Source organism: Anabrus simplex, chromosome 7, assembly GCF_040414725.1.
Source record: "Anabrus simplex isolate iqAnaSimp1 chromosome 7, ASM4041472v1, whole genome shotgun sequence".
NCBI lineage: Eukaryota > Metazoa > Arthropoda > Insecta > Orthoptera > Tettigoniidae > Anabrus > Anabrus simplex.
This window is the reverse complement of record NC_090271.1, coordinates 171,466,529-171,491,837: the sequence shown is the minus strand read 5'-3', so window position 1 is coordinate 171,491,837 and position 25,309 is coordinate 171,466,529. Positions and strand designations below refer to the sequence as shown.

At 38.0% G+C, this 25,309-nt stretch overlaps 1 protein-coding gene across 1 annotated transcript in view; it reads left to right on the top strand.

Moving 5' to 3' along the window:
* The window catches only part of LOC136877421 (UDP-glycosyltransferase UGT5), a 53,931-nt gene extending 37,185 nt beyond the window's left edge, over positions 1 to 16,746 (top strand). The window contains exons 4-5 of the mRNA XM_067151444.2: positions 53 to 272; positions 16,358 to 16,746. Of these exons, the coding sequence (XP_067007545.1) occupies positions 53 to 272; positions 16,358 to 16,676 (539 nt within the window). The 3' untranslated portion in view covers positions 16,677 to 16,746. The remainder of the gene's footprint in view (positions 1 to 52; positions 273 to 16,357) is intronic.
* The last annotated feature ends 8,563 nt before the right edge of the window (positions 16,747 to 25,309 follow it).

Here is a 25,309-nt window from a genome sequence, read left to right as displayed (position 1 = left end):
TTTCTGGATGCTAATATCTAACATAGTGTAACAACATTTAATCATTTTGCAGCTCATCCAAATGTAAAAGTATTTATGAATCATGGAGGTCTAATGGGAACTATAGAAGCAGTGTACAATGGAGTTCCTATGGTGAGCATTCCACTTTTTGGTGATCAGTACCATAATGTGCAGCTGTGTGTGGAGAAGGGCATTGCCATCAAACTTCCATATACAGAAATCACCAAAGAGAACATCCTCAAGAGTGTTAACAAGGTGCTCCATGATCCTCAGTAAGTAGAACATTCTTCAGCAATAATATTAACATCTTTAACAGATGATTATGAGGGATGCAAAGTTTTGCAAATACATATTTCTAATGATAAGTCAAAATCTTTCAGTTCAAGCCTTCCTTGATGAAAGTTTTGTTGTTTTGTGTTATCAACCCCTCAGTAACGGGGAACATTTGAGTGCCACTTTACCCAACGGACGGAGGTAATTCAGATGGGAGCACTAAAAAAATGCAGCGAGCTCTTTAAAAATTCACTGTTACAACAGTTTACCTCAAATTATTTTGAAATGTTTACAGTAGAGACTGAAAAGTATGTAGTTTACATCCATTAACTTTATATTTACCTTTTATAGTACAGTAACGGAGAAGAGACCTTCCACATTTTGTACGGATTGAAAGTGACGTTCTCATATTTGCCTGGGTTGATTCACACTGCAGTGAAAACTAGGGTAATCATTGCCTCGGGAACTTTGAGCAGAAGAACTGCGAACAATAGTTCAAAGATTCATTTAACACAAATCCAAGTTTAATGGGATGATTAATTCATAAGAAAGAGGGCATAAACAGAATGTAACCAAGATTTGTACAAAAGGTTAATGCTAGCTTGTCCAATATGATCAAGCAAATTATACAAACAATAAACCATTCTATATACTTCGGCATGTTTTGTTGTCCATTACTCGGCTGCGTGAACCATATCCTCCCATTCCTTATGTTATGCATTCATTCTTGCTTTGCTCTGTTCAGTCTGGTGTAGTGCTGTTATCATTTGATTTATAAAAATTTAATTACTTCTCCTTCATTCAAACTGCACCATGCCATCCTTCTGCGCCACGCAATATTGTATTTCACGGTGACAGCAAGTCAAGTAATTGTGAGTTGTAAGAAGTTTCAAGGCATTGAAAGAATTACAGAAATCTTCACCTGATGATGTCAACTTTCATATCAATGAAGAGATGGTGATTCATACTATCAATCTACATAAGGAAACATCCTGTATTGAAATATATATCCATTAGAATGCAGCGTAAATTTAAACCTACATGTTCTCAAGTGGAAATAGGTCAGACTATTTCAAACATTTTAGAAAGGATAAAAAGAAACACTGATTGGTGCTGATTCATACATACCAGGAAGACAGAGATCTTTACGTTCAAAGATATGCCATTTTCATCTCAACAACTTTAAAATTTTATAAGTCAGAACAAAAGGAAGGTAGGCTTACAGGGGTCTATACTACGCATGGAGGTTGGCAGCATGTGAAGAAAAGGAAGTCTGTATGACGTATGGAGGTCGACATCAAGGACTTATAATCTTCTTCCTCTGCTTTATCCCTGCCCCATATAGTCATGGGTGTGAACTGTGTTGCATATGTTGACTTAGCCGGTTTTGCCGTTAGATGCTCTTTCTGACACCAACCCTGCATATATTTTCATGAATGTTAATTGTCCCCGCACATGTTTGTGGCAGCAGAGCGAGACAGCTGCTCGTGTTTACTCCATCTCGCAAGTACGCTGGGGCAGAGTATAGCATACCACCAACCTGGAAGAATACATGTCCTGAATACTTGAAATGATTACCTGTTCCAGTTTTGTATTCCTGACCTGACTTTCAGTTTACTTAGGTTTCTTCCCTACTGTTATCACTTTTGTCTTGGAAATGTTTATTTTTATATCATACTCACCACTGCACTTATTTTCATGCTCCATAATATTAGATTGTAGAGTTAATAATAATAATATTAGAAAACGAAGATTGAAATTTTATGGACACGTCCAAAGACTCCCAACAACAAGGCTTACACACAAGATCATGACATACAGCAGAGAACTGAAGAGTCTAGCATGGATCTAAGAAGTCAAATACGACCTGGAGAAAGCCCAGATAGATATACCAGAAATATTAGACAGAAATCTGCTGCATAAAAAGGTAAATAAATCGGTAATACAGCCAGAGAATGTTGAAAAAAGACCAGGAACCAAGTGGACTGAAGAAAGGAAGAGAGCCCACAGAGAAAAAATGAAAGCCATATGGAAGACCAGCAAGGCAAATCATAAAAACACTGCATAATTCAACAGGGTTCATATGCAAATAATAATAATAATAATAATTGTTCAGAACATTTATATATATTCATATGACTCTGGCTGAGACACCATCAGGTACCGCCACCTACACACTATGGTTTCTTTTTCCATTCTGACAAGTCATGAATATAATATCCATTTCTATTTTTTTCACTGTATCCATCTGTGATTTACATATATAATAAATAGTGTCATTCTAATACAAACCGTGCTGACGCATGAAAATATCATGTCTCGCACGCTTGGCGAGGTTCAGTTAAACATTTAGCCAAGTGTCTTCTGCTAAGTAATAGTGTGTGAAGATGAACACTTCAAATATGGTGCGCATCGAGATGTTGTCAAAGGACAACTTTGACACATGGAAAATTCACATGAAGGCTGTGTTAGTAAAAAATCGTACATGGGTGTATGTAGCTGGGAGAAAGGTTAAGCCTGAACCGGTCAGTGAGTACACAGCCGCTATTACAGAATGGGAAGAACGTGACAGTGAAGCAATGTCAGATATCATCTTGGCGATTCAACCCTCAGAATTGAAACAGGTAAAAGTTTGTGTCACTTCTTATGAACTGTGGCTAAAACTAGAGTCGATTTACCAAACAAACGGGCCAGCATGGACAGCAACATTATTAAAGCAGATTGTGCTTCAAAGAATTTGTGAAGATAGAGATGTACACGGCCGCTTCCTTCCCTTCCCACTCCTAGCCGTTCCCTGTCCCATCATCGCCATATGACCTATCTGTGTTGATGCAACGTAAAGCAACTAACAAAAAAAACATTTGACAGGTTAGATCATGGGAGACTACTGGCAAAAAAGAGTGCAATTGAACTTGACAAAAGAGTGAGTGAATGGATCGCTATATTTCTCAAAAATAGAACTCAGAGAATTAGAGTAGGTGAAGCTTTATCTGACCCTGTAATAATTAAGGGGGGAATTCTGCAAGGCAGTATTATTGGACCTTTATATCTTATACCTTTATGTCTTCTTATATATATCAATGATATGTGTAAAGAAGTCTCTTTCTCTTTCCAGAGGGATTTCTTAAACCACCGGATAATCGCTCGAGAAACTTCTGCTTACCAGACTTTATATCAAGGCCCTTTCACACTTTCGATGAAGTGTGACCTGCATTTACCTGTCTTGTGAAGATAGAAATAGGCACAGAATTCTCACGAAACTTATTTATTTTTACAATTTACGAACTACTTCATATCGATCCATATTGATACTGTTTAAATTAAGAACTGTGTTAGGTTTAATGGTCTACCCAATCAGTACACTTCACTTTATAAGCGAAAACTACTTAATATTTAAATATATTAAACACACATTGGAACATGTTTCGTCACATTTGAGACTTCAATCGACCGACCAAGATCTGCATTTAGCGCAGTCGTCCAGGTGGCAGATTCCCTATCCTTGTTTTCCTACACTTTTCTTAAATTATTTCAAATAAATTGGAAATTTATTGAACATCTCCTTTGGTAAGTTATTCCAATCCCCAACTCCCCTTCTTATAAACGAATATTTTCCCCAATTTGTCCTCTTGAATTCTAGCTTTATCTTCATATTGTGATCTTTCCTACTTTTAAAGACACCACTCAAACTTATTCGTCTACTGATGTCATTCCACTCCATCTCTCCATTAACAGCTTGGAACATACCACTTAGTTGAGCAGCTCTTCTCCTTTCTCCCAAGTCTTCTCAGCCCAAACTTTGCAACATTTTTGTAACGCTACTCTTCTGTCGGAAATCGCCCAGAACAAATCGAGCTGTTTTTCTTTGATTTTTTCCAGTTCTTGCATCAAGTAATCCTGGGGAGGGTCCCATACTCTGGAACCATACTCTAGTTGGGGTCTTACCAGAGACATAAGCCCTCTCCTCTACATCCTCATTACAACCCCTAAATACCCTCATAACATTGTGTAGAGATCTGTACCCTTTATTTACAATCCCATTTATGTGATTACCCCGATGAAGATCTTTCCTTATATTAACACCTAGGTACTTACAATGATCTCCAAAAGGAACGTTCACCCCATTAATGCAGTAATTAAAACTGAGAGGACCTTTCCTATTTGTAAATCTCACAACCTGACTTTTAACCCCATTGCCTACTGTTCATGTCACAACATTATCGAGGTCATTTTGCAGTTGCTCACAATCTTGTAACATTTGTTACTCTATACAGAATAACATCATCTGCAAAAATCCTTATCTCTGATTCCACTTCTTTACACATATCATTGATATATATAAGAAGACATAAAGGTCCAATACTGCCTTGCAGAATTCCCCCCTTAATTATTACAGGGTCAGATAAAGCTTCACCTACTCTAATTCTCCGAGTTCTATTTTTGAGAAATATAGCGATCCATTCACTCACTCTTTTGTCAAGTTCAATTGCACTCTTTTTTGCCAGTAGTCTCCCATGATCTAACCTGTCAAATGTTTTTTTTTTTGTTAGTTGCTTTACGTTGCATCAACACAGATAGGTCATATGGCGACGATGGGACAGGGAACGGCTAGGAGTGGGAAGGAAGCGGCCGTGGCCTTAATTGAGGTACAGCCCCAGCATTTGCCTGGTGTGAAAATGGGAAACCACGGAAAACCATCTTCAGGGCTGCCGACAGTGGGGTTTGAACCCACTATCTCCCGAATACTGGATACTGGCCGCACTTAAGCGACTGCAGCTATCGAGCTTGGTATCAAATGCATTAGATAGGTCACTCGCTATACAGTCCATTTGACCTCCTGAATCCAGGATATCTGCTATATCTTGCTGGAATCCTGAAAGTTGAGCTTCAGTGGAATAACCTTTCCTAAACCCAAACTGCCTTCTATCAAACCAGTTATTCATTTTGCAAGCATGTCTAATATAATCAGAAAGAATGCTTTCCCAAACCTTACATGCAATGCATGTCAAATTGACTGGCCTGTAATTTTCAGCTTTATGTCTGTCACCAATTTCCTTTATACACAGGGGCTACTATAGCAACTCTCCATTCATTTGGTATAACTCCTTCAAGCAAACAATAATCAAATAAGTACTTCAGATATGATACTATATCCCAACCCATTGTCTTTAGTATATTCCCAGAAAGCTTACCAATTCCAGCTGCTTTTCTAGTTTTCAACTTATGTATCTTACTGTAAATATCAGTGTTATCATAGGTAAATTTTAATACTTCTTTAGTATTAGTCACCTCCTCTATCTGAACATTATCTTTGTAACCAACAATCTTTACATACTGCTGACTGAATACTTCTGCTTTTTGAAGATCCTTGCATACACACTTCCCTTGTTCATGAATGATTCCTGGAATATACTTCTTGGAGCCTGTTTCTGCTTTAAAGTACCTATACATACTCTTCCATTTTTCACTAAAATTTGTATGATGGCCCATTATGCTTGCCATCATATAATCCTTAGCTGACTTCTTTGCTAGATTCAATTTCCTATTAAGTTCCTTCAATTTCTCCTTACTTCCACAGCCATTTCTAACTCTATTTCTTTCCAACCTGCACCTCCTTCTTAGTCTCTTTACTTCTCTGTTATAATATAGTGGATCTTTACCATTCCTTGCCACCTTTAAAGGTACAAATCTATTTTCACATTCGTCAACAATTGCTTTAAACCCATCCCAGAGTCTGCTTACATTTTTATTTACCGTATTCCACCGATCATGGTTACTTTTTAAAAACACCCTCATGCCTGTTTTATCAGCCATATGGTGTCCAGCTCCATGGCTAAATGGTTAGTGTGCTGGCCTTTGGCGACAGGGGTCCCGGGTTCGATTCCCAGCAGGGTCAGGAATTTTAACCATCATTGGTTAATTTCCCTGGCACGGGGGATGGGTGTATGTGTTGTCTTCATCATCATTTCATCCTCATCACGACACGCAGGTTGCCTACGGGAGTCAAATCAAAAGACCTGCACCTGGCGAGCCGAACCCATCCTGGGATTTCCCGGCACTAAAAGCCATACGCTATTTCATTTTTTCAGCCATATGGTACTGCCTAATTTTCATACCTTCCTTTCCTTCACATTTCTTTTTAACTACCACAAAAACACCTTTGTGATCACTAATGCCATCTATTACTTCAGTTTCTCTATAGAGCTCATCTGGTTTTACCAGCACCATATCCAGAATATATTCTCCCTCTAGTTGGTTCCATCACTTTCTGAATCAGCTAATAATATATAATTTCATGTGGCTATTTTTAGCCAAGCGCAGCCCTTGTAAGGCAGACCCTCCAATGAGGGTGGGCGGCATCTGCCATGTGTCGGTAGCTGCGTATTTTTGTGGTGGAGGATAGTGTTGTGTGAAGTGTGTGAGTTGCAGGGATGTTGGAAACAGAACAAACACCCAGCCCCCGAGCCATTGGAATTAACCAATGAAGGTTAAAATCCCTGACCCGGCCGAGTATAGAACCCGGGACCCTCTGAACTGAAGGCCAGTACGCTGACCATTCAGCCAACGAGTCAGACTCTGAATCAGCTGCCCTTCCCATATTAACTTATTTCTTATTTGCCATTTGTTGGTCATGCTTCCTGTCATTCGCATTACCTTCCCAATTGACATTTGGTAAATTGTGATCACCCGCTACTATCACGTTCCTTTCCACATCGTTTCCCACATAGCTGATTATCTTATCAAATAATTGTGAATCGGCGTCAGTGCTACCCTTTCCCGGTCTGTACACTCCAAAGAGATCAAGTTGCAAATTATCTTTACAGATAAGCCTTACACCTAGAATTTCATGTTTATCATCTTTAACTTTTTTGTAACTTACAAATTCTTCTTTTACCAGCCATAACGTCTCATAACAGATTACAATGCTCATTGTTGCTGTCTAATAATTTAAAAATGGAAGAACCCATGTCCTTTGCAAACTATTTGAGAATACACTAAAGACAAAATATACACACTATTGTACATACAATTTGCCATCACTTCTTGCAAAAAAAAAAAAAAATGTCTTCATTGTTAATATTAGAATGACATTTCTTGAAAATATGATATGCAGTGCTGGTAGCTTCAGTGTACTGAGTGAAGGAAATTTGAATTCTAGCCTCGGAATAGGAAATGGGACCAATTCCACATCAGAATATTTAAAAGCTTTAATTCATATGAAAATTCCTTTCAAAAACTAAGCTATTTCTGGTAGAAGGAATCTAATGCTTCTCTGATAGCCTGTCATACGGCAAAGATCTGCACTGCAAGACCGCCATATTGACAGCTTAATGCTTATGAATATTCCTTTTTTTAAAGTTAAGGTCAGGAAAGAAAGAGATCTATAAAATTAATGGGTTCAAAACCCTCAGTTTACCGAGCTCGATAGCTGCAGTCGCTTAAGTGCGGCCAGTATCCAGTATTCGGGAGATAGTAGGTTCGAACCCCACTGTCGGCAGCCCTGAAAATGGTTTTCCGTGGTTTCCCATTTTCACACCAGGCAAATGCTGGGGCTGTACCTTAATTAATTCCACGGCAGCTTCCTTCCCACTCCTAGCCCTTCCCTGTCCCATCGTCGCCATAAGACATATCTGTGTCAGTGCGACGTAAAGCAACTAGCAAAACCCTCAGAAATTTAAGAAATGAGTTTTCGTCACAAATGCATGATGTAAAAGCTTACCTTCAAAGTTGGTGAAACCCCCTATAGCCGGTTCCCTTCTGAGCCTCACTCTGATTTGCCTCTCGCCATGCTACTGCGTGTGTTATAATTATGTTTCCTCTCGCCCTGCGGAACTTTGCTGGGGGGGGGGGGGGGGCAGTGCTATTAGTAAAGGAAGGGGAAACAGCTCCATCTATAGGTAGAACGGGAGTGCGGGATGTTTGTTTTAGAGGAGGTAACTTCAAATTATTAATTTTTCATGATGATAAAAGCGACGGTATCAACGGATTTTTGTTCTCTTGTACGTCATTGAAATTTTTGTTTGCATTAATGCTCTGATCCAAGCCTATGTAAATATTTTCGTAATTGCTCATTAGGTTCCCTTTGCTCACTTTTCTTTAAATGGTCAAGTCTCTATTTATATCGGTATATTGGTGACCACCATCTCCCATATGGACACTCATAGCAGAATACTTCTTGTGTCTGTTGGTATTGACGTGTCCGAGATACCTGGTTGTAAATGTAAAAGTTGCGTACTTTGAACTCTTGCGATTCTCTGGTATTAGTCTTATGTTGTTCTTTCTTTTTACTTATAATTTTATTAATGGTATTAACACTGAACCTATTCATATTGGCTATCTTCTGTATGTACCATAATTATTTTTCTCTTTCCATATGAGATAAAGCTAAATTGAAGGCTCAGTAAACTATACTGAAATAAGCAGGCCTCTTATGACTCCCCACATGTAAAGAATAAATTTTAATGGTCACCGGTGTTACTATTGTTATAGCGTTTATCTATTATTACTAAGGTATCATCCAAGAATTGTGTCCAAAAATCCAAACCTTGAATATGTCCAATTATTTTGCAGCGTTCTAGATGGTCTAAATAAATATTGGCCAGGATACCCGAGGCTGGAGCTCCCATAGGTAATCCCTCTTGACTATAAATAGTATTGTTGAATGTAAAGTAGTTCTTTTTAGTGATGAACTCTAGAATTTTCATGAATTGTTCAATCTCTAACTTCCCCAGATGACCTTGACTAGTTAAATTTGTTCTAAGCAAATCAGAGCAAGGCTCAGAAGTGAACCGGCTATAGGGAGTTTCACCAACTTTGACGGTAAGCTTTTACGCCATGCATTCATGACGAAAACTCATTTCTTAAGTATATGAGGGTTTTAAACCTATTCATTTTATATATCTCTTTCTTTCCTGACCTTGTCTTTAAAAAAAGGAATATTCATACGAATTAAGGTATCAATATGGTGGTCATGCAGCACAGATCTTTGCCATACAACAGGCTATCTCAGAAGCATTAGATTACTTCTACCAGAAATAGCTTATCTCTTGAAAGAAATTTTCATATGAATTAAAGCATTTAAATATTCTGATGTGGAATTGGTCCCATTTCCTATTCCGAGGCCAGAATTCAAATCTCCTTCAGTCAGTACACTGAAGCTAACAGCTACCAGCACTGCATGTCATGTTTTCAAGAAATGTCATTCTAATATTAACATTGAAGAACATATTTTTGCAAGAAGTGATAAAACAATTTTATGTAAATAGTGTGTATAATTTGTCTTTAGTGTATTCTCAAATAGTTTGCAAAGGACATGGGTTCTTCCATTTTTAAATTATTAGACAGCAACAATGAACATTGTAATCTGTTACAAGACGTTATGGCTGAAGAAGTCTCAAATGAGATGAAACATGTCTCAAAGTATGTTTAATATATTTTAATATTAAATAGTTTTCACTTTTAAAGTGAAATGTATTGATTGGGTGGACCATTAAACCTAACACAGCACTTAACTTCTTTATTTGCTGCAAATACTTCCGCTTTCACAACACTACGTCGTCCTGGTGATTTCATGCAATGAACTTAAAATTCATTACACTTAAGAAAATGGAAATTGCAACACCATGAAGGCATTGGTCGTTTGTGTTGATTTGCAAGATATGGAATGATGCCATGTAGGTATGTAAATGATCAAAGTTTCAGACCCATTGGATTGTTGCTACAGGTCTCCCCACATGATTGGTCGTGGAGGAATAACTCCAGTATATGGACTCTGGTGTAGCGTAGTTGACTTGCAGTCTGTGCAGTAAAGTGTTCCCTGTCAAACATGCCTCGACGACAGAGAAGAGCACGCCATCAACAACTGTTGCCGTTTGAGAGGGCTCGGATAATTGGGCTGTGTGAGGCTCGATTATCACTAAGGACTATCGCTGCACGTGTTGGCCGACAGGCATCTACGGTACAACGTGTATGGCAGCGGTGGTCAAATGAAGTTACCCACACTTGTAGACCTGGCACAGGCCCAGCACAACAGACAACTGCGAGAGAGGATCGCCGCATCATTCAGATGGCCCGGATGGAACCCCATGCAACAGCAGCACAAATTTGAGCAGCTGTGGCACCCCACGTTACAGAACAAACAGTTGGTAATCGCCTGCGTGCAGCTGGCTTACGAGCCCGTGTTCCTGCAGAAGGTGTTCCATTGATCCCACAACAGCGACGTGTAAGGCTGGCTTGGTGTCCAGAAAGATCAACGTGGGTCGACGAATGGCATAGGGTCGTCTTTATTGATGAATTACACTTCTGTCTTGCCCGCAGTGATCGCCGGAATCATGTGCGCCGACGTACCGGGGAGAGGGGCCGCCCAGATCTTATTGTCGAGAGGCACACAGGGCCAACACCAAGCATTATGGTCTGGGGAGCTATTGGCTTTAATGTGAAATCACAATTAGTGCTTGTTGAGGGCACTATGACTGCTTGACAGTACATTGATAGGGTACTCAATCCAGTGGTTGTCCCTATGATGGCAAATATTGCTAATGGGATGTTTCAGCAGGACATTGCCCGGGTTCACACTGCACGCATCTCCAGAGAAGCTCTCCATGACATCACAACCTTAGAATGGCCCGCCAGATCTCTGGACCTCAGTCCTATTGAGCATGTGTGGGACATGATGGGTCGACAACTGGCCAACCGTTCTCAGCCACCCAGAACTCTGGAACAACTGACCCATGCAGTGCAGCAAGCATGGGCCACAATTCCTCAGGAAGCGATCCAGGGCCTTATTGACTCCATGCCTCGACGAATTCATCAATGTATTGCAGCTCGTGGTGGGCACATCCTGTATTGATTCTTGTCCAAACTTGTGGTCAGAGGGACCTGAAAGTGTAATCATCGAATTGCAATTGAACCCTCGTCTTGCATGTTCAATTGCAGCAATGTAGCACTACTCCTTCTGGGTGTTGCAATTTCCATTTCCTTCAGTGTATTTTAGAAGCCTATGCAAAGTTGAGTGAGAGAAATTAGGCACATCATCGTCCCTATTCATGGAAGATAAACTTTGTTCAATGTGGGAATTTCATTCCTAGTAAAGAATTTTTGAATTTTTGTACGAATGCCATCCTTTGTAAAATTGTCATACTTTTCAGTCGTTTTATTTTCCGAGTTTTTTGTGGTGTTACTACTTTCCCTTTAGTTTTTACCTCACTCCTTGCATGATATATGCTGGCCTTGGAAATACCTGAAGCATTTGCAGCTAAAGCTGTTACTTCATCAAGAGTACGTTCTGGGTAGTCTTTGCAAAACTTAGTAAATATATTCAAAGCACATTTGTTTTCACCATTGGTTAGTGGTTTTTCCCTTCCAGTGCTTAATTAAAGAAGGCCCGAGCTCAGCCATTGCATAAGAATTATCACAGATTTATAATTACACTAAATATGCATACTGTAAATTAAACAAGTCCACACTGCACTGTAGTACAGTAAACTAAACTAAACTAAATTACACTACAGAACTATGAAAGAAAAGCCTATACATATACTCGGTTCAACACAAGCTTTAATATCTTCATGGGAGCATGAATAACACACAGTACTCAGAATATCTCAATATGAACAGTCTCACTCACCATTGTATGCTATGTAGCACGGATTGTATTAGCCCGGAAGCTCTTCCGGCTGTGGGACTGCACACCTAACTTTTTCAGATATCGTGAGAGGATTTTTCATTAACATGTATTAGTTTCAGTAAACCTAGCACGATTTCTATTAATAACATCAGAAATAATATGTTATATGATTATTATTTCTGTTCAATAGTAAGTGCTAAGGAGTAAAATGTAAGTGCAATTTCCGATTTGTGGAATATGACCATCAGACGTAGCCAGCATTCCCTCTCGCGCCTTCCAATTTTTTTTTTCTCCCTGCAGTGTGTTTATCCCATCTCGCAAATACGCTGGGATGAACTGTACATGAGATTACATCAAGGTGCAGAAAATAAGCTAAGTTAGCAGTTGCAATCAACTGCATTATGTAAGAAAGAAGTCAGCTCCTAGATGGAACTATTTTTACACAGATTTGTTTTCAGACTGACTTAGCTGTATGGGAGTGAAAGCTGAGTTGACTCAGGATATCTTATAAGTTAGAAGTAACAGATATGAAAGTAGCTGGAATGATCGCTGGTACAAACAGGTGGGAACCATGGCAGGAGGTTACTTGGAATGAGGAGATAGAGTAAGTGGGTCATATACCTACTAGTTTGCATTCAGGAGATAATGGGTTTGAATCCCACTGTTGACACCTCTGAAGATGGTTTTCCTTGGTTTCTTGTTTTCACACCAGGCAAATGCTGGGGCTGTACCTTAAGGCGACGGTTGTTTCCCTCCCACTCGTAGACCTATCCTAGCCCATTGTCGCCACAATCCCAATCTGTATTGCATAATAACTTTTGTTATGACATTAATGAAATGTAGGTTATGCACTTTTAAATTCAACATTCTAGTGAGACCTATAGGACCAGTGTTCATTAACTTTTATTAGGATATTACTGAACTCTAGATTATGTATCTTTAATATTCAATCCACTGAAGATGACCCAAAATAGGGGTCAAATTATGTATGGATGATAATGTAGAAACATCATCTTCATAGATAAGTAAATAGTGTATTGAATAGGAGGACTCGATTAAACAATTAGGCCCTATATTGTAAAACAGACCTAACTCGGTGCAACGTAAAGCAAATTGTAAAAGAAATTAGGAGATAAAGGCTAAGAGGGGAAAAAATTTGATGGTGGAAGTGGAATGCTTTGGTGGTGGGGTCATGCAAAGCAAATGGAGGAAGATATGTTACCTAGGAAAATAATGGACTCCACCATGGAAGATAGGAGAAGTAGAGGTAGAGACGAGATGGTTGGACTTGGTTTCTAATGATTTTACAAGGCCACAGAGTTAGTTACAAATAGAAGATTGTGGAGGCAATTAGTTAATTCAGATGTTTGCAGACTGAATGCTGAAAGGCATAACAGTCTGTAATAAAGATGCATGTATGATGATATTATTATTATTATTATTATTATTATTATTATTATTATTATTATTATTATTATTATTATTATTATTATTATTATTATTATTATTATTATTATTATTATTATTATTATTATTTCCCATGAGGCCTGCTAAGGACGACGTTCCAATTTCAATTCAGTTCTTCATACTGTGTTGTTTTCTCTTCCACTCCTTCGAATATTCTTTCATCCTTTCACTATGCTGTTTCCTTCTGTCCTCGGACCACTTCGCACCAGGCTTCTTGTTCAATCTTCCTTGGAATCCTTCGATACTTACTACCCTCTTTCTAAAAATTTCTCTGTCCGTAGTTCCTTCTTCTCTTATATTATTTCTTTCTAAATCTTTCTTTCCTTCTTGAATCCAGCTAGTTGTTGCCTTTTTGTCCCAAAGGTACTTGAAAATCCTTTTTGTTAATCTGGAATCATCCATTCTGTAAATATGTCCGAAAGATTGCAGTCTTCTTTTTCTTATGGTTTCTGTTAAGTTTTCTGTATTCCTGTATATTTCATCATTAGATCTTAATTTTCATACTTCTGTTGTTTTCACAGGGCCTAAGATTTTTCTCATGATTCTCCTTTCCAGTACCTCAAGTTTATTTAATCTATAGTTTAGTACCAGGCATTCACTTACGTATAAGCATTCTGGTTTCACCACTGTAGTGTAGTGCATTATTTTAAGATTTTTAGATAGACACTTTATGTTATAAAAATTCTTTGTGATACCATATGCTCTTTCCATCTTGTGTACCCTTTCTTCTACTGCAGATTTCTCTAAACCATTTTCTTGAATTATTTCTCCCAGATATTTGAATTTCGTTACTCTTTCTACTGGACCAATATCTGTTCCCAAAAATTTTGGAGCATTCTTGATGTTTGTAATAAATTTTGTTTTTTCTACGGAGATTGTCACACCTGTCTTGTTGGCTATTTCTTCCAAGAGATTGATTTGTGTTGTTGCAGTTGTTAGGTTTCCTGACAATATAGCGAAATCGTCTGCAAATGCTAGGCAATTTATTTCAATGCCTTTGTTTTTTCTCCTCAAAGTTACCGGCAAAATGTTATGCTCTTTAAGCTTTACGTTCAAAATTCTTACAATTTTCTCTAGAACACAGTTGAGTAGAAGGGGTGACAGACCGTCACCTTGCCGTACCCCTGTATTTATCTTAATAGGTTTGGATATCTCACCCATAAATTTTACCTTTGAAATTGTGTCAGTAAGGGTTTCATGTATTAGGTTTGCCAATTTAGTTCTCACTCCAAATTCACGAATTGTTTTATCTATGGTTTCTCTTTTGAATTCAATATCCTATGGCGAATTATGGATTTTAAGTTAAATATTTGTTCTGAACAAGATCTACCTTTTCGAAATCCAGCTTGATATTCACCCAGTTGCTTATCAAGTGATGTTTCTACTCCATTCAGCAATATTTTTGAGAATACCTTATATGCGATTTGCAGAAGAGAGATGCCTCTGTAGTTATCAACCTTTTGTTTGTCCCCTCTTTTATGCAATGGGTGTATTAGAGCCACTTTCCATTCTTCTGGAATCCTCTCTGTTCTCCAAATATCTTCAGAGATTAACAGCAGCTCTTCAATGATTTTTTACTGACACCATTTGAAAAGTTCAGCTGTTATAGAGTCTTCTCCACTAGCTTTATTATTTTTCAGATTGTTAATTCTTTAATTTCTTCAGCAGTGGGTGGTATATCTTCTTCCAGATTTTCAGTTGTTTGAGGGAATTCCAACTTATGGTCGGGTTCAAGGCAGTTTAAAAGATGATCAAAGTGCTTTGCAAGTATTTCACAGTTCTCAGCATTGCTTAGGCCAAGTCTACCATTTTCGTCTTTGAAGCATAAGCTAGGTGCTTGATACCCCTTTAACTGACTCTTAAAACTCTGGTAAAAGTTTCGAGAGTTATTTTTAACAAAACTGTCTTGCAGGTCAATAAGTTGTGATTTTTCAAAAGTTCTTTTAACTCCCCTTATTATTCTAGCAGTGTCTTTCCTTTGCTGTTTGAATTGGTCATAGTGCTCAGTCTTTCCAGAGGATTTAAACTTTTTCCATTGTTTTATTCTCTCTTGTAATGCATCTTCACATATTTGATTCCACCAAGGTTTCTTTTCAGGTTTGACTAGTTCAAATGTTTTCTGGGCTACATTGGTTATTTCTTTAGATAAATCTTGCCACTTCCCATGATGTGATACTTTTATTTCTTCCTGAAATGCTTCCAATGTTTCTTGTGTAATTTGAAGTCTGTTTGTGTTATATTTATATGTTTACTCTTTTCCTTCTTCTGTGGTTTCTATTGGGTAATAATTTTAGTTTGATTTTAGACAATTAGTGATCAGAATCAAATTTTCTGCTTCTTACTACCTTGACATTCATAAGTTCTTTCATGTTTCTTTTGGTTACAGCTACATGATCCAGTTGAAATTCACCTAGTAATGGATTTGGAGAAATCCATGTTTTAGTTTTCCTTGACAATTTCTTGAAGAAAGTTGACATTAACTTCAGCTGGAAATTTTTACAGATGGTAATTAATCTCATTCCATTGATGTTTGTTCTTTGGTGTGCGGCATATTCTCCCACTATTGGTCTATAAATTCTTTCTCTTCCTACTTGGGGATTGAAATCACCAAGTAATATCACCACATTTGATTTTGGAATTTTAGATAATTCATCATCCAAGAGTGTCCAGAATTCCTCTACTTTATTTGTTTATTATTATTATTATTATTATTATTATTATTATTATTATTATTATTATTATTTAAAGCTTAAGTTTCTTAACACTGTGGTTTCACTGAAGTTAGCACAATAATGTCAGAATTAGTCCAGCGAACATATTGGTGGGTTATGATATGAATGGTAATGTAGAGGCAGTAGAATGGCATTTTGACATTTCACACTGCCCTGTCATTGTGCTTATCCTATTATGTGTTCCTTTTGCATGTTCATATCTTTATACATATGACTTGATTTGTTTAAGGTACAGTGAAACTGAATGATTTTGTTTCAGGTACCAAGAAAATGCTAAGAGAGCATCACGCATCTACCATGATCGTCCTCAATCTGTTCTAGACACTGCTGTATACTGGACAGAGTATGTCCTTAGACATGGTGGCGCTCCACATCTAAGATCTGCAGCTCTAGATCTTAACTTGGTCCAGTACTTGCTATTGGATGTTTGTTTTGTTATTGTTGTTTTTGTTGTTGTACTTCTCTGTATTTTATTCCTGGTTATCAAGTTGACAGTTCGGATGTGTAGACGTGTAGCTAATAAGTCTAAAGTGGAATCTTCTCCCAAGAAGGGAAAGAAGAAGCATAAGACTCAATAAAAGTTATGTTCAGGAGAATGATCAGAGAGTTAGAGATAAAGTTGTGAAATATATATTAATGTACCTTGTTTCTTATTTGTATGTTATTATTTTTTGCATGTTATTTTATTCTGTTACCATATAAATTCTTATAACAGGTAAATTACATTTACACGTTGCTGGCCCTGTGGTCTACGGGTAGCATGCTTGCCTCTTACCCGGAGGTCCAGGTTTGATTCCTGGCTAGGTCAGAGATTTTTATCTGCATCTGTGGGCTGGTTTGAGGTCTACTCAGTCTACATGATTACAGTTGAGGAGCTGTCTGATGATGAGATGGTGACCCTGATCTAGAAAGTCAAGAATAACAGCCGAGAGGATTTGTCGTACTGACAGTATGTCACCTCATAATCCGCAGGCTTTCAGGCTGAGCAGCAGTCACTTGATATGCTAGGGCCCATCAGGGCTGTAGTGCCATGGGATTTGTTTGGTCTGTTCATTTATACAGGTAGCTGAGGACCTAGATGTTAGGCCCCTTTGAACAATAAGCATCATCATTTTTACAGTACAAGGTATAGTCATTTAATTCTCAGAATGTACCTCTTGTATTCATACAAGTCCTTTTAATCATTGTTACCTTCCAAAAGCAGTACTGCCATGCTATGATGAATTGGTGTACTGAAAATCAGCTTGTTCTGGGCGTCAGGAGTGGCGGTACACTAACATGCTAATGGTGAAATGAAGGATTTACATGAACAGTGTGTTCAATCATTCACTATTGATCTGCATGTAGGACAATCACCCAGGTGGCAGATTCCCTATCTGTTGTTTTCCTAGCCTTTTTTTAAACGATTGCAAATAAATTTGAAATTTAATGAACATCTCCCTTGGTAAGTTATTCCAGTCCCAATTTGTCCTCTTGAATTCCAACTTTATCTTCATATTGTGATCTTTGCTACTTTTAAAGACACCACTCAAACTTATTTGTCTACTGATGTCATTCCATGCCATCTCTCCACTGACAGCTTCAAGCAAGGGAAAACAGTTTTTAGAATATTATGAAATCAAGACAGCTTTTGAGGAGGAGGCTATGGGACATACCCAATGTGGGATGGCAGAGCATCGATTGATGATTGTGTATGGTTGGTTGCCCAGTGCCCACTTAATTGTAGGAAATGGTTGCAAAAGTGCATCAGACTATGCATGAAGACAGTCAAATGGTTAATGCTGCTTTGAAATGTCTTTGAAATGTCTATGGCTGGGCTGAGTTGCGCGGACCAGTAAAGCACTCTCCTTCTGAGCCCAACTTGGCAGGTTCGATCTTGACTCAGTCCGGTGGTATTTGAAGGTTTTCAAGTATGTGAGCCGCGTGTTGATAGATTTACTGGCACATAAAAAACTCCTATGGGACAAAATTCCAGCACCTTGGCATCTCCAAAACCATAAAAGTAGTTTATGGGACATAAAAGCCAGTAACATTATTATTATTAAATGTTTATGGGAGGATATGAGGAGGAAGTGACCTTACCAGTGGTGAAAACACAAGTGATTCATTCACCATGACATTACACTTCCCTATACTGTTTTCCTGACTCAATAGTTTGGCCAAGTTCAACATGACCCGAGTGCCACATCCTACCTATTTCACTGAGCTTGCATCCTGTGACTTCTTCCTGTTTCCAGAATTGAAAGCACAGCTGAATAGGTGAAGATTTCAGGTGCTGGAGGATCAAACTGAATAGCAGTCCATCTTGAACATGCTATAAGAAAATAACTTCCTGGAATGCTTCTGATCATGGCAGCACTGTTTGAATTGATAATTAGCCTTAAAAGGGAGATACATTGAAGGTATTTATTTATTGTATGGCCTTTAGTGTTGGTAGTGTTAGAGGCCACATACTTTGAACATGATGGTAGCCAATCGTCATTCTAATTATAATTAGCAAACCTAGTAACCACAATTTTTTTCTTTTTCAATTTTTGAGGTTTTCTTCAATCTATAGAATAAATAATTCTCAAACCCCATAACTGCAAACAAGAAATTAAACAAGCTGTAATGCAAATACCAATGTTGTGGTTACTGTTTTTTTGTGTATCATGTTTATCCAAATTTTTTTGCTAGTTGCTTTACTAGTTGCTTTACGTCGCACCACACAGATAGGTCTTATGGCGACGATGGGAAAGGAAAGGGCTAGGAGTGGGAAGGAAGCGGCCGTGGCCTTAATTAAGGTACAGCCCATCATTTGCCTGATTAAAAAATGGGAAACCATGGAAAACCATCTTCAGGGCTGCCGACAGTGGGGTTCGAACCTACTATCTCCCGAATACTTATCCAAATTTTGATAAAGTAAGTCCTAACAATTAATGATTCAATACTGTAACTAAAAATCCATGCATATATTATCTATGAAGTAAGTTTTCAAGCAGATGGAGTTACGAAAATTTCTATATTGTACCTATTTTGATGTTAGAATGAAGTAACCCTTTATGATTAACATTTTATACAATTTTATTCAATACCTCTTTTGTTTCTAATTGTTATGGACAGAAGCCAACCCTGCGGTATAGGGGTAGCATGCCAGCCTCTTACCTGGAAAGCCCGGGTTTGATTCCTGGAGGTCAGGGATTTTTACCTGAACCTGACGACTGATTTGACATCCCTTCAGCCTATGTGATTACAATTGAGGAGCTATCTGATGCTAAGATGGCAGCCCCAGTCTAGGGAGCCAAGAATAATAGGTGTGAAGATTCATCGTGCTGACCACACTGCACCTTGTAATCTGCAAGCCTTCGGGTTGATCAGTGGTCGCTTGCTAGGCCAAGACCCTTTGGGGCTCTTGTGCCATGGTAGTTGGTGTTTGATTTTTGGTTTGGTTTGGTTATGGGCAAAATTGTAAAGGAGGCAAAGGAAGCATATGGGAATAGGGAGATGTACTGCTATTTGCAGATGATATTGTGGTCTGGAGAACTAACAGAAAAGAAGTACACGAGCAACTTGATACACTGAAAAGAAAATTGAAAAGTATGCTATAAAAATCAGTGCAGAGAAAAGAAAGACTATGGTGATATCAAGAGGAGAAAGACAAGGGAAAGATATTGTAAAAATTAGTGGCCAAAGCCTTGAATCATAGGTAATAAATTTCATATTATTCTGTATTGAAGAGCAATATAATGTAAAACAAAAGCTAAGGGTTTCTACCTATTCAATACTGGACAGTTTCAAATACTGAGGGAGTGAATTAATGCAGAATACAAAGTTGGACAGGGAGATTAGCAGAATGCAAGAAAGCTTGTCTGGACAAAGGAAGTACCAAGGAAGTATAAAAAGATAATTTACAAAATGTATTTTGCACCCATATTGACTTAAGAGGCTGAGACCTGGACAATGACAATTAGGGATGAAAGTAGAATTCAAGGCAGTAAAATTAAATACCTAAGAATTATCATAGGATATCCAAGGAAAGACGGAGTGACAAATGAAGATGTAAGTAAGGAAACCTGAAAAGAAAACCTAAATGAGAGAATAGATGGGAATAAACTGAGATGGTTTGGACATGTAAACAGGTGATGAAGTTCAAGGGAAAGAGAGTGAGAGGGAGACCTAGAACAAGGTGGATCGATTCAATAAAGAGGAGTGCAAGAAAACAAAACCTGGACTAGGACAAAATGATAGCAGAGGTATGGTGGAAGGAGAGAGGAAGGTGGAGAAGTTCCATAAATGCCCCAATCTAGCGGAAGGTGGATAATGGGAAAGGAGGAGGATGATGACAGTACTATCAAATATTGATAAACAATACAATACTATTCAAGAATGAATTAACAGACCTAACATTATATTTCTTCAGACTTTAAATTAATCAACCAGGTATTTATTTAATTTTCAGGTAATTGAAAGCTGATGTAGTATACTAACATCATTATCACCTTCTGTTTTAATAGCTGTGCTAAATATTTCATTAATATATAACTTTATTGCATAATCCTGTCCCCCCGAAACTGTTCAACAAGTTGATGGCTACGGGTGAGTGTGATGTCTGTACCATTTAAATCAGGAAATCAGAGTGATGATCTTTATGAAATCTATATGTAATGAAAAGGAAAGGCAAGGAAAGAAAAACAATCTAGTGAAGAGAACCCAACATGCATAATATTTACAGTGCATTTTCAGTACTTACTGCTATGCCCAACGTCAAATGTGTCAAGTTTATGTTATAAGATGAAACTGTCAATCCACAACTTAACAATCTTCAACATAAATACAACAGATTGGTACTTATTCTTCTGAAATAAAACTGAAGTTGGCTAGAGTTCAAATTAATTTTCAAGCACAATTTCACATTTTGTGCCATTTCAGCTCCCTCTGTCTGAGAAAATTGTGATTTTCAGCAATTATTGCTCTTATCAAGACCACAACATGACACTTTCTAATGCATTATTGCATATTTCATTCACTAACAATGTAACTATAGAGCAGAAATGCTTACAGAAAGGTCACATGCAGATGGAAGCAGATTCCATGCACTCCACTATTGAGTGGAGACTAAAGAACAAACAAATCAATGTACTGGCTATGTCGTGAGTGCAGAGAAACCAGAAAATCACCAAAACCATATTGTGTAGAATAATTACAGCATGATTTTTTTCCTAATGTTTTGATGAACAGCACTTTTACAGCAGTATCAGTCCTGGAAGGTGTGTAGGAGATCGATGTGTAACTGATGTCAAGGTCTGCTGATATCTGCCCAATGGTAACATCCAATACAAACTGAAATTTTCTGATGAGTGGACTGAACTTCCTCAGTGAAAAAGTAAAACAAGTGTTCTCAAGAATCTTTCCAGTTTTCCTGATCTGCGTAAGGAGAGAATCAAACTGAAGAAAAAAATTTTTTGACGATCTTCAAGCCTTAAAACTATGTGGGTGGTCATAATTCATGGCCGTAGGCAGCAAAATAACTTGAAAAATAAAAAATGCATGAAAAATTTTGGAAAATTTACTAAGAAGATTAAAATATACCTGAATTAATCACATACCTTGTTGAGTAGAAACCCAACTTTGAAGTGGTCTGAAGAAAAAATAAATATCGTCTCAAATTCTTTCACTGGAAGAATGGCACAAGGGACACTCTATGATATGATCTGACAATGGTTAATATTAAGTACAAATTTGTCCTCTGTATATCTACCCATTAGTCCCATTTCCTGCAAATGGATCGGGGGATGAGGTGAGATGAATTTATATAGCGTGTTTATACAGCCGGATGACCTTCCCGATGTCATCCTAAGTTGAGGAGCTAATGAAGATTAAATGAATGACGGTGAATGTAATTGGCCAAGTAGCTGGAAAGAAACAGCTCTGGCCTATGAAAAGGAGCTGCCGTGGCATTTGCCTCAAAGTGAAATTGGGAAATCACAGAAAGTCATTCTCAGGAAAGCTGACGGTGGGGATCGAACTTGCATGTCTCCTGAATGCAGAGACACATTAGTCCACTATTATGAAATATATGTACAGAAAGCTACTTTCAGTGAAGTTTTGGTTTCATTTACTGTGTCTTTGTTTGACTAATTTTTCCACTTTTTGACAAAGAATAGCCACAGAAGTTGAACCCACGCTCCACACAAATAAATATTCTATAGGGTGTGTTTGAGTATCAAAGTTTCATGGCGACATTGGCCTTTGATCAATATTATGAACAGGAATAATAGTCGTAGTTCCAGGACTGTTGTTACTTACATCAGATCCAATCTGTTGCTGCCAGTGTCACTTGTGTGGTCGTTGCTCTCAGATGAGCTGTAGAAAGAATTTCAGACTTCAGAGTCACATACACTAAAATCTAACAATTCTTTATCTGTATCATCAAATACTGACACAATATCAGTATCGCTAATCTGTTTTCGTGACATCATTTCACCAGAAAACCACAAAAATATGTAATAAGTACGCGAACAAAAAAAACCGCGTCGCGCATCATGTGTATTATGCAACTCTGACTAACAGGAGAAAAAGTATTTGAAGATACTGAAGGGACTTCCCTCATCAGTAGAGTTGAAGGAACAACTTCTGCCATCTATGAGCATATTTATATACCTCCTTGGCTAGTAAAGCCAAAAAATTTGAATGGAACATATATATGTTTCCACCCCACCCCGCCCCCCCTCCCCGTGAAAAGATAAAACAGTCTTTGGAGAGAGACCACCATAATTTTTATGATAATATTCCATTTGCCTAAATTTGTAATCCAATGAATGTGTAAGGTTTTCAAAGTTAAACAATAGTCTTAGGAAAAAAGAAAGTGTTTTTAATTTGAGAATTTGTGTAACTTGAATATAAAAACATTTTTTTCAAAATTTTTCACATTGTTGATTTGAAAGGTCTACCTTCCAAAATAGCTCAGAATTTAACAGTTTTAAATTCCTTAAATGTGTAAAAATCCTCTAGTTTATATCTATTCTCATTTGCTACTCTTTTGTGAGAAACTAAGTTGGCATAAATTATAAGTTTTTATAAATTAGAAATACATATATCTCCAAAGAATGTACAAAACTCTATTATTATATATAAGTAGGAAATGGTAGTAAATACTCAAAGAAGTAATCCAGCATCTTAAATAATTGAATTTCCTGGTGTGAAAATGGGGAACCACAGGAAACCATCTTCAGGGCTGCCAACAGTGGGGTTCAAACCCATTATCTCCTGAATGCAAGCTCACAGCTGCGCGACCCTAACCGCACGACCACTTGCTCAATAAATTTCTAAAATGAAAAGTGGGGCCTATAGTGTACACGTGTAAATACAGCAGTTTAGTCATGAATATCCCTGTTATTGTTCCTTGTATGGCAAAGAGGCATGAAACATAAAAGATCACAAATTACAGTTAGCATAAATTTGATTAAGCACAGTTCTTGAATACAGCTAATACTGATGGAGAAATTTGGCATTTCCTGTTTTGGTCCCTTTAATATCGCTACAACACTTTAGACTAATCAAATTATGTATAGCCTAGTGCACAATTTGGTTATCCCTGAGCTTAAATACAGAGTTTTGAAAAATTCTGTTTAGCCATTTTCTGTATATAACAGGCAGACAGATTTTTCTACACTACATCGTACCTGTCATCATTAATCATGCAAGCCATTGTTGAAATCCTGGTCACCCCATGTAAGATTTGTGCTGGAGAAAGTGGAGGTAGAACAGGTTTTTCTCCAGGTATTCTGTTTTTCCCTGTCATATTTCATTCCAAATATAATTTCATTTCATCTGTACCTTAACTAAGGCCACAGCCACTTCCTTCCCACTTCTAGTTCTTCCTTGGCCGGGCTGAGTGGCTCAGACTGTTGAGGCGCTGGCCTTCTGACCCCAACTTGGCAGGTTCGATCCTGGCTCAGTCCGGTGGTATTTGAAGGTGCTCAAATATGTCACCCTCATGTCGGTAGATTTACTGGCAAGTGGGACTAAATTCCGGCACCTCGGCGTCTCTGAAAACTATAAAAGTAGTTAGTAGGCCATAAAGCAAATAACATTATTATTCTAGTTTTTCCCTATCGTTATCCCAACAATTATCCTATCATCGCTGTAAGACCTATCTATGTTGGTGCGACGTAAAGCAAAGGTGGAGCTAATGCTCGGAAAAAGAAAAAATTACAAATCATTTATGAAAATTTTTATTACCTGAATTGTTACTTTTGCTGAATTGCTGATCACTCACTAATACTTTGCTCATCACTGGATTCACTTTTAGTATGGGATGTGGCCTACACCACACTGCGTCATCTTCCGTTCTGTTGATTGCATTAGAAATTGATGTTGCCTTGAAACTTTCGTGAATAATGTCTGGAGATATTTCCTTCCATACCGCAGCAATCCATTCACACATCTATGAAAGGGAAGCTCTCTTAAGGCTTCCAGTTGGAGTTGTTTCTGCTGTGCTGCTTATCCAGTTATGATACAGTTGTCTCAAATTTACCTAGAAAGGGTAGTTGATAGAAACATCATGAGGTTGCAACATTCCAGTCAATCCCCCAGTAATCACCACTATATCACACTTTTCTTGCTGACACTTCTCCTTAATGCCATCTGTCACATGAACTTGAAAACTGTAGAATACAAACATCGAACATGGGTGCAGGTGTTTTTAACCAGTCCATGAAGAGGTCTTCAGTCATCCAGCTGTTTTGTTGCACTCGAACAATAACACCTGATGGTAACTTTTCTTTGTGGAGAGTCTTACGCTGAAAAATAGCGTATGGTATAAGTTTGTGCCCATCAGCAGCGATTGCTAAACGTAACAGAGCACCTTTGTTTTTCCACACTGGCTGTATGCACCTGAACTGTACTAGCACCAAGCTCGTTTACTGTGTTATCTCCTGGCATGTCAAAACACAGAGGTCTTTTGTCAGCATTTCTGATGGCCGCCAGGTTGTTGTCATTCTTCTTTCGAAGCGTGATAACGTGTTTTAAAAACTCGAGTAGCTCCTCCTGGTATATTTTCAAAGATATTGTGCAATTGATGTCCGCCGCTTTATTGTCAGACCATGTTGCTTCATAAAATGCCTTACCCATTCATAGCTGGCTTTGAATTCAGTAGACAAAATGTTCTGTTAAACTGGCTATTTTTTGAGCTTCAAGTTGAAACATTTCAACAGATACAACAAAAACCTTG